This window comes from Cyclopterus lumpus, chromosome 24, assembly GCF_009769545.1.
Source record: "Cyclopterus lumpus isolate fCycLum1 chromosome 24, fCycLum1.pri, whole genome shotgun sequence".
NCBI lineage: Eukaryota > Metazoa > Chordata > Actinopteri > Perciformes > Cyclopteridae > Cyclopterus > Cyclopterus lumpus.
In genome coordinates, this window is record NC_046989.1 from 9,655,036 (window position 1) to 9,665,702 (window position 10,667).

Below are 10,667 nucleotides of genomic sequence, written 5' to 3' on the forward strand. Positions count from 1 at the left end.
TATATATATATATCTTAAATAAGTGGACATTTTGGAAAACGAAAAAGAGATGTACCAACTGAAATACTGAGTCTGCAAATAAGAAAAGCAATTATTGTTTCTTAACGTTGCTAAATGGTCATCTGAATAAATTAATTATCAGAATTTGCTGAGACTAACATTTAATATGTAGTAAGATTTTGAAAGGTATTTCCTTGGTGAAAATGTGCATTGTATGGTCAGTAAAACGTTTTATTTTGTAAACAAGGTGCGTAACTTTTATTTGTATTCTCTCACTTGACGCTCGTGCGTTCACCCTACGCCAGCTTGGAGCCGTTAAGTGCGCAGACTCCGATGTCAAGTGCTGATCGTTTCAGTATCTATGAACAAGAAGGCTTTTCTAATTCAGTGACCATATCCTATGACTTCATCTTAAATCTTCTGTACTCATTTTCGACAGCGAGTTATTGTCATGTTAGGTCACCAGTGTGGATGGGTGAGTTCGCCGTTAAAATCCATGAATTCAGTTTAATTTTAACCGGAGAAAAGCGGGAGTTATTGGAGTTTGTATCAATTTTGTATTATATTTGTATATGTTGGAATTTAAGCTAGTTTGAAGCTTAAGAGTAATGTTGGCGGACATATGAAAAGCTTAGTTAAAATTATATAGGGTGATAATCAATGTTACACTGTAGGAATACACACGTGCAAATGTGTAATCAAAAAGTCGAAATGCTGACATTAAAGTTGTTATGCCGACATTTCTGAAATCGAGAGATTTTAGTGCTTTTTCGATGTCCATAGAATGACCATTATCCGCCCCCTGTTGGCTCTTTATGGTATTACACTTCATGTAGAATAGATCCAAAGACTGCTAGAAATTAAGGCATAATTACAAAAATATTATTGGATTAAGAATATGGAGAGGGAATGAAAATCAATTTTACTTTCTCCGGTGGCCGACCTTTATGCTGATCATTTTCCTCATCAGATTTCAGGCCAATAATGTGTGGACTTTGGGTGTACTGTGAAACTGCATTATCGAGCATCCTTTTTCACCTGATCAATATTATCTCGGAAGGATTACACACAATATGTAGTCTTAAAATTAAATCTGGTCTTTTAAATCACTGAAAAGGTATGTACATATTCAGGTTCTACAAAACAGTTCAAGAACATTTGCTAAAAAAAGTTTCTAACGCTGAAGCACTGGGCAGACATTAGTTAGAAGCGAGCATATGCCCCCCTCTGTGTAGCCGGCTGAGTTGCCCCCTGCTGCTGCTGGTGGCGGAGCTGCTGGGAGTAAGGATCCTCCAGGGATTTGACCGACACCGTCGTCTTGGGCCCAGTCTTCCACTCGATGCCACTCTCATCCACCACAGAGGCCTCCACGGTGACAGTGTGAGTGCCCAGGATGGAGAAATTCAGCAAGAACTGGATGCTGAAGTAGTCGTTGTGGGGTTCTACCTGCTGCTCGATCTCATTAGTTTTAGTGTCGAGTGGAACCTTTAAAAAGGGAAAAAAAACAGACACATATTGGAGCAGACATCAGAACAGCGTGATCTGTGAACAAATACAATATTAAGCTGTGTTTGCACTGTTTATTCAGGTTAAGAACACCACATTTGAGCTTCGATACATGGAACAAAGAGCTATATATTTAAAGCTTTTATGATTTGCATTTCCCTAACTATCTGAACTATAACCAAAGAGGACGGCTAACACTAGATACCTTGTAGTCAGGTCCTGTCTTGCTCTGGAGGACTGAAGTGACATTGAGACAGACGGACTGGATCTTCCTGAAGAGTCCTGGCGTTGAACCATGCTGCACCACCCCCTCCACCTTTAAAGTCAGCTGCTGGCTGCTCTGCACTGGGATCGGTTCACTCGGCGTTCGAGGGGAAGGAGAGAGGGCAAGCTGGACATAAAAAAAAGAAAGAGTCAGCTTTAAAAGAGCTAAAGAAAGACTGAAAGGGAAGGTCTGAGGGAGTTAGCAACACTGTTGATTGTTTGAGGGTGTGGCCATTCTTCCTTTTTAATTGATGAAAATGACGGTACACTTATGTTGCCCGAGGATATGTAAATCTAATAAAACTACACAAAGAGTAATGAAGAGACAAATCATATATTAGTAATAGAAAGTAGTACAGCGAGCTCTATCATTTGTAAAGTTGTACAACCCCTTTGGCATCTATTGTTTTAAATCAGGATGTTCATTGTTTGTTTTCTAATTAAAGTGAATACAAAATGTGTGTCTGTACCTTAATGCTTGTTGACTGGAGCTTTTGGAAGAAATACCTCTGGAACGACAGCGGGACCTTGAGCAAAGCTATGACGGCACCACAGAGACAACCTGTATGCTGCACAACAACAACAACAACAACAACAACAGCAATGACTGACATTAGGAAAAGTATGTTGCTGCATACTTTAAAGTGCATACCATTATGTTATATTTAACAAGGTAAAAGTCTTAAAAACATTAACAGGCCAGAATGGACGATATCCACATTCAGATGCATAAACAGGTATACGTTTCTAAAACAAACTCCAATAAAAAAAAAATTAAAATTAAAAAAGAAAGTGTAGCAGCAAAATAACCTCTACTCAACAAATACACTACATGTACACAATACTTTATAAAAGCAGAGCATTTGCACTTTGTGAATCTGGAGACCTTGCAGCTTAATTGTTATCATAAGTACACTAGGTATTTTGTAGTAATTACCAGGTGTGAAACAGGAGGGTGTTTTTGGGTGAGGCCCTCCACTTCCTCCAACACACGACTAAATACCGACATCATCCGTCGCTCATATTCACTCTCGGTCTGGACCGAGCCCAGGTTGCCATACTCCTGAAAACTAGATCACAGAAAGAGACAGACGATCTGTTACAAATGTGTGCCAGGAGAAAGCCTTCAGGGATGTGTGTTATTGCACAGCACTTTCAATAGAAATGGCATCTTTATCATATTAAGTGCATTTGGTCAATTACATTGTCATCTACTGCAAATGTGCAACTTTCAGAAAAAACTACATCCAAACATCATGCTGTAGTTGGTTAAAAGAGGTTGGCATTTCTCGCAATAGGAAACATTAAAAAAGGTATAATATGCTACGTAAGCGAGAACAAAGCAGTGAATCGGAGAAATAAAACATTGTTTCTGTCTCATCCATTGTCATCAAATACCCCTGCTTTGTATCATACAGACACTAAAGGTGGACTGGTCCCTCGGTATCAGACAATGAGGGTTGCACCCCCACAAGGAACCCAGAGGCTCTTTTCTGACGACCAGAAACGTCCCGAACACAGCAATAGAAGAAGAAAAGAGAGAATACAGGCAGAGTGTCTGCAGGGACAGACACCACCACACACTTCATGTGGGTCATGAGTAGGGATTGTTTTGGAATGAGTCTATTCTTCTTTTTTTAGAAATACATTGCATATTATACCTTTAAAACTAAGTTGACAATTTTCCTCACACTTTCCTAGCAGTCTGCCACAGATAATCTGCCTTTTCTCAGCCAATGAACACCCTCTGAACCAAGTTAATGAACAGAAGTCATTTTACTCTAAAGCACTTTTCTTCAACGTTTAGGAACCATACACTATGAAATCAAGATCAAATTTAATTTTAAAATTTAACAAAATAATTCACACTGTTCCAGCTTTGCGGACAACAACAGCTCTCACCTTGCTGCCTGTGGGTCCAGTATCAGCGCTTCAATGGCATGGGAGACAAGCAAACAGCTCTGTTGTTGTCTGAGCAGCAGACAGTTAAAGACAACTACAGCAGTCACCAGGGTCGTCACAAAAGACTTAAGCGTGATGTGACAGGCATGTTTGAGGATACAGCTCCACATTGCGAAGGGTGGCATAATCGGCGTCAAACGACGACTGGTGGAGATCAGCGTAGCGAGCTGCAAGACTTCTGAACTCATCCATGCATACCTTCATCTGGAAAAAAGAAGAAACAATGCAGAGGCTTGATGATTAACATTTTGACACTGGGGCTATTAATCATCTCATCTCCGTCTAATTAAGTTTAGGTCCTGGTTAATGATACGTGCCAAAACTTCCCCTAAATGTTGAGAAATGTATCCCATCTAGCAATTTGGTGAATATGTGGTGTGCTGTCTCACATGGAATCAGGCAAACCAGATATTATTTCAGTAGAAGAGAGGATGGTCAAATTAGGAAACACTGGCAATGAATACCAGCAACAATAATGGTAGACGGCATTGCCGTTCGCAGTTAAAATATTTAAACTTTGACATCCTCTGTAACAGAATTTGGAAATGGATATGGTGTAGCTTGCTCCCAAAGTTGTTTACGTTTGCAAGAGAACATTTAGAGAAAGCTGCATCATACAGCTTCATGTATGACTAGAATAACATAAAATAGTAGACACAAAATATTTGTATTCAATATGTTCTATTCCATCACCACAGCAACATAAAGTCATGCATGTTTCCTTTCGTCACCCTGCCATCGTACGTTTGTTTTTCCATACAGTGTTTTACCTGCATGGCGATGCGGCCGCACCGCTGCAGGTCGTTGCCTGAGGTAAGGGCGATGGTGGTGGCAATGGCAGGAGGGGGGCTGGTCTTCAAGCTGTTGCAGGTACAAATGAGCTGTGACAGAGCTTGCAGGGTGTCGATCCGCAGCTTGATGAACTCGCACTGGAATGTAAGCGGGCTCAGAGGAGTGCTGGCAGCCTGGAGGGAGGGATTATTCAGATCAGATCACATAAACACAACAGTTGAATAGTGTCACAGGGTCTTGTTGAGTTGACCTAACAAGATACAATCAGCTATTGAGTGATTTAATTCATTAACAATTTCAGATGCTGTGAAATGAGCTTCAATATAATACTCTCCAGACTGAGTATAACCTGCTTTTAGCATCTACCATTTAAGAAGTAGAACGATGGATTGTATGAATGAATTTTTGACAAGCAGATGCCTGAAAGTGAACTGACTGTGAGGGAAGCGATGCCCTTTTGGTAGGAGCGCAGGGCCTCGGCTATGGCGCTCATAGCTCCACTGTAGTTTCCGTCCTCCACGGGACTGAGGCACTGCTCTGCCTGGGAAAACTCCTTCAAGCTGTTCAGCCAGAAGTAGAAGTGCTCCGATGCCACACGGGTCCGAAGACTTTGGTACAGCTCACTGGAGAACTCATGGCATCCCTGCAGATTCATGATAATATTCCATTATGTTTCAGGTGCAGGATTTGGCAGCACTGTGGCTTCTTCAGCACTTGTGATGCCTTTTAAGTCGCACAAATAGATGCTTAAGACTTAATTAAGCCATTTGATAGTATAGGTCTGGTTAAGTACAAGCAGAGGAGATTACCATGCGTGAGGCTTGTCGTGCAATGCGGTACACCGTCCAGCCATTAGCAACATTCTCCAGCTGCTGTTTTATGACAGTCTTCACTTCAGCTGACAGAGAGGACTGGCTGGCAACAAAGATCACTGTTGCCAAGGAAACCTGCAGCAGTCACCGTGGGAAGGATGAGTGTTGAATCCAGAAAGAGACATACAAGTATAAAAACAAGAACATTTTAGAGCCGAATGCCATGTCAGCAAATCTAACATAGTTGCGGGTTCGAAGTAATGCTAAAGAATGCTGTAGAATACGGATATAACACAAGTACAACTTAATTGTCATGTAAATGCTGTTGTGAGTCTCCTGTGCATAAAGGCTACATTTAAGAGCAGTTATGAGTCTCTTAAATCGTTCATTTACTGTTGGAGCAGTAGCTGATGTCTGACTCATGCACAATCTCTCACCAGAAGCTCTTGCTGCTTGTCAGTGGATGAGTGACTGGCACCTCTGTAGAGGTCCACCAGATCTCCCAGCATACCCTCGCCCAACACCGGCAGGTGGGTGGCGATGGCTGCCAGAGCGTGGCACATGAGAACGCGAGAGGAGTCGCAGGATAAATGGAGCTGACCGAGCAGGAATTCCACCGCTGATTGACTGAGATGTGGTCGACTCTTCAGCAGTTTGACCAACGAGGTGAGGGCTGTCTAGGGTTGGAAAAGGAACGTAGAGGAATGGGTATTACTAACTCATAATGTAATTGGATGATGGTTCAACAGTGAGTTTAGGTAAGGTGTGCTGGTATTATTGCCATCACTGTTAAAAATAACATTTAGCTTTAATGACCAACGCAGTCTTCAGTACTATATGCTATGCTATAAAGTCGTCTTACTTTGAGTGTGGCCTGGGCACTGGGACTGCTGTCCTGACTGCAAAGCATCAGAAGGGACTCCACTCCCAAAACTGTGTCCTGCTCCAACTGTACTATATCTGAAGATGAGAAATACAGTAACACTTATGCCTTGGCACACAGAAGAAAATTAGTGGGTTGGTTGTGTGTATGTGTGTGTAGAGTTCATACACATTTTGACCAATGGATTTCCATGACTTTACCATGAATTTAAACCAAATTTCCATGATCAAACATTTTCTGAAATCTCGGTGTATACATGAAAAAGTCAGAAAATGTAGCGCGTATGCCTGCTTATATTTTGAGCATCTTTCTTTTGAAAGCATATTCATTATTTCAAACTCAGGGTGAATATTAAAAAATTCCATGGCTTTTCGGATTTTATTTTTTTTCAATGACTTTTCCAGGCCTGGAAATAACCATTTTAAAATTCCGTGACTTTTCCAGGTTTTCCACGACCGTATGTGTGTGTGTGTTTGCCATTAGAAGAATACTTAACCCAGGGCATTACTTAATGTAACTAACCTTTTTCCGGACAGGAAATAGCAATGTTTGAAAGCACTATGACCCCATGAGCAGCCACTGCCAGGTTGCTATGGTAACAGCATTCCTGTGCCAGTTTAACCAGGTCAGTGAGCCGAGGGGAAATTGAAGAACCACCTGAGAAGAATGTTTGAGAGAAATACCCATCAGTCGAGAGTCCATCCCTTCTTCACAACAGAAATAACATAAATTGAAGCATTGTCAAAATACATTTCTTACATATTATTTATACATATGAAATGCAGTATGACAAGATCATGTTTTATAATTAAAAGTGAACACAACCTGTCAAATTATTAAAGTACTGCTTGATTGCAATTGTTCCAGAGAGGGTGGCGAGGACAGACAACATCCCCAGCTTCAAACTGTTGTAAGGGCTGGTCAAGGCACATTCACACAGGGTCTGCAGAGATGAAACGCAATAGATTACCTCCAGAGTTTAAACCACCATCGAATCAACACTGCAGTGTCAGAATCTGAAACTCTACCTGAGTGTTTTCTCTGATCCAAAGGTGAGGAGCCTTTTTAGCCAAAAGCTTCAGGTCATTAATTGCGAGTCTCTTCACAGCTTTTCTTGGGTCATCTTTCAGGTATTGAAGGAGGAGCTGCAACTGTACAGAAAAAGAATCAAATAGATCACTGACACCAGTGTTTCTGGGGACCCACTTTTAAAAAACCATCGCAACCATATTCACAACAGGCCTTTTCTATAAACTGTAAGAGCATATTTGTGCAAAAATTAAACTTCATGACCATATTTTATATAATTAATACATAAACCAGCTATTTTAAAGAGATTTATCAAAACATTCTTTTATGCAGTGATATTGAAAACATATTCACACGTTAAATACCTTATAAATGAGATTAAATAAATGCATATCAAATAGGCGAAGTTAATACAAACAGAAAGTACGCTAGCCTTTCATATTAAATGTAATATAAAGTAGGCGATAATAATCAGACCAATACAAGCATTCAGGTTCCCTCATGTGGCTCAATTGTGTACTGCAGAAGATGATATTATATTTATTTGGCCACCATAATAAAATGTCCTGAGATCCATCTCATTAACAGCCAAACGTCAAAGATATACATGTGTATGTGTGAACGTCACAATAAAGAAACTAACCTATAACAAAGAGGTACAGCTCTGTTGAGGTATTACCTGCTTTGGGATATCAATGAGGGAGGAGGCCGCCAGCTGGGTGAAGGTGTGCAGGGTGACGATGACCATGGGGGTGGAGGGGTAAGAGTTTACCAGGTGCTGTAGAAGTTCTCTGCTGCTGGAGGCCAAGCCGGCATCGTGATGCATGTGCTGCAGCATGGGGATCAACTTCAGCTTCAGTTCCACCGGAGTGTCTAACCCTGAGGCCGAGAAATAAGTTCAAGAGGGTGGTCTCTACAGGAGGAGACAAAACCAGCCAACCTACAGCTATCTACTGAGGGATTTGTGGACTACATGAAATATGAATTCACAGAATATCCCTTACTGCCCGCTCCAAATGTCCAAACATTCAGATACTTCTTCAGTTGGTATTCAAATGTACAATATTTCTAGATTTTGAGTATAATACTGTGTATTTATTTTAGTGTAGAAAACACTGACCACATGTTAATGCTCACTTGTTTAATTAAAGTTGTAAACTATGACGTCTGTGGATGCAATTGCATTTAATAACTTGTTTAGCGCTTGAATATTTTTTTTAATTACATTTTGGATAGTTGTTTGGAATATCTACCCATATTTAAAGTTTGAGAAAAGGTACTCAAGACAGCTCGTGTTTTAGTAAAAGTGATCTGTGACCTTTTAAGTATTGAATACAGATCTTTTACCTTGAATCATCTCACTGACTTTGTTGCAAATCCCCACTGCAAAGTCTCTGAAAAAAACACAACAAATGTATCTTATAGAAAACATCAATCCATACATGTGCACTACAGCTCAGGTGATGCAACAATTTCCCTTACTTTGACTGTGCAGAGAAGCTTGCAGCAGCAAATATGGCAGCCTCTACTTCTACATTGTCATGGGAGTCCAGACTTTGGCGAATACTGTGGTGGGCATTCTTCCTGTCTGGGATAATAGAGGCCAAACTACCAAGCATCCTGAACAGAAACAAGAGGTATCAGGTCTGTAGAGTAGTACAACATTACCAGTTGGGGGTACATTATGCGTCATTACCTCAGAGTGATGGCTCTGGCCACAGGGTCGTTGCTATGGATGACTGAAAACACCCTTTTGACAAATTCGTCAACATTAAGGATCTTTTCGAGATGTTTCTCACTTTGTTGAGTTACTTTCAGCACACAGAGGCGCAGGAAATTGTTCCTGAAACGAGAGAGACAAGCTTTTATAAACAAAGAGATATGTCACAATGAAACCAGTTCAACTAATCACTCGCCATGCACACAATACCAATTATGTCTTACTGTAAATTAAATAATCTTTCATTTAATGTTTATTCAAAGTTTGAAAAAATGTGTTATCAGACGTCACCAGAGCACCACATTTCTCCAAATTGCTTTCTAAGAACAACCAAAAGCCCCAAACAAGTATATGAAATGTATCAATGCAAGCTGTTGTAACTAGCAAAAAAAGAAGTAGTTTTACCTGATATGCTCTCGATTGTCAGTTTATAACATACACTTATTATTACTACAGGTAAATGTAATGTTGTCTGTTGCACCAGGCATGCATTAAATGCCACCTTTATGAAGTTTACACTGTTTATGTTTTTTATTAAAACGGTGTTAGAGAGGCATTGATTCAACAAATTATCTTTTTCATGGTGCGGTTCAATTGTTTAGTATATTATTGAAAGGTGTGTGTATTATTTAGATGTATTGCCGTTTTTAACTAGCCATAGACTGCATTACTTTTAACTGACATTAGTCAACATCAGCATCCGTACCCGAGTCTGAAGATGTCTGCTAGCTTCAGAAATGCAGAGTTGATGAGGATGGGAAACGGGTACTTCTGGAAGAGTTTGGGGAAGAGCACCACCGCCTCGCACTGCTCTCCCAGCTTAACCGACCGCAACCCTGCCAATGAAGCAGTTTCACTGGTCACAACAAAGCAGGCAGGTCTCATATAGACGATAACATTGAGAAAAACCAACACATGGAGAACACACAGCACACAGGACCAGACTACGACCCAAGCTAACGCGTTAGCTAGCTAGCGACGCACCTTTGTCCAGCTCCATGAGAGCAGAATTGGCGTCAAGTTCTTGTTCTCCATAACAAGCTTCTGACAGGAAAGAACGAGCAGTTGACATCGACATTATGGGTTAGTTGTGTTTTTCACCAGAAAACACGCAGTCTTGACAGCAACGACAAGCCGTCAACGTTTCAGGTAGAGGCGGCGAAGTAGGCACTCTCAGACCGGGTGTCAAGGCAACACCATTTCCGGTCTAGCTTTGGTTTTCACAATAAAGCTCTAAACTAATAAAACGCTAACATTCTTTGTGTGTAAAATGATATATATGTTGAATATATACAGTATTTAAGTACTGCGTGTAAGACTGAAATACTGATCGAGTATTAATAATGCTGTATTTATATGAGTGCTGACGTGTTTCACAAATGTACCTATTTTATTGCAATAATTCTGTACTTTTACTTTCTAATTACCGTTTTTACTAGACAGACGTGTTTTAAGACATATACAAATATACAAATGCTTTAAATAATAATATCTGTCTGATAAAGTTGTTCTCTGAATATGCAAATATTTTAATTGTGGACGCTTATTGTACAAACTTATTTTGATATCACAAAACAATTGTCGCGCTTACACTTAAACAGATATTTAGTTAAGCGCAGATAAAATGGCCCCCTTCAACTAAGAAAACATGTTTGTGGTGTCATCAAACTATCTTTCTCCTTACAAAAGCTTATACGAT

General features: G+C 40.3%; 1 protein-coding gene across 1 annotated transcript; it reads right to left on the reverse strand.

Annotated features, from left to right (window-relative positions):
* Window positions 1-1,081: 1,081 nt before the first annotated feature.
* On the reverse strand, window positions 1,082-10,177 carry ints7 (integrator complex subunit 7). Its single transcript, XM_034528011.1, has 20 exons — window positions 9,953-10,177; window positions 9,675-9,804; window positions 8,945-9,091; window positions 8,731-8,868; window positions 8,596-8,642; window positions 7,928-8,127; window positions 7,248-7,370; window positions 7,045-7,162; window positions 6,742-6,876; window positions 6,199-6,296; window positions 5,774-6,013; window positions 5,334-5,471; window positions 4,961-5,167; window positions 4,503-4,697; window positions 3,833-3,936; window positions 3,673-3,741; window positions 2,708-2,840; window positions 2,241-2,339; window positions 1,712-1,897; window positions 1,082-1,485 (listed from the first exon to the last, which is right to left on the reverse strand). Exons 1-20 carry the CDS (start codon window positions 10,044-10,046, stop codon window positions 1,204-1,206), a joined length of 2,883 nt encoding a protein of 960 aa, XP_034383902.1. The 5' UTR covers window positions 10,047-10,177; the 3' UTR covers window positions 1,082-1,203.
* Window positions 10,178-10,667: the final 490 nt, after the last annotated feature.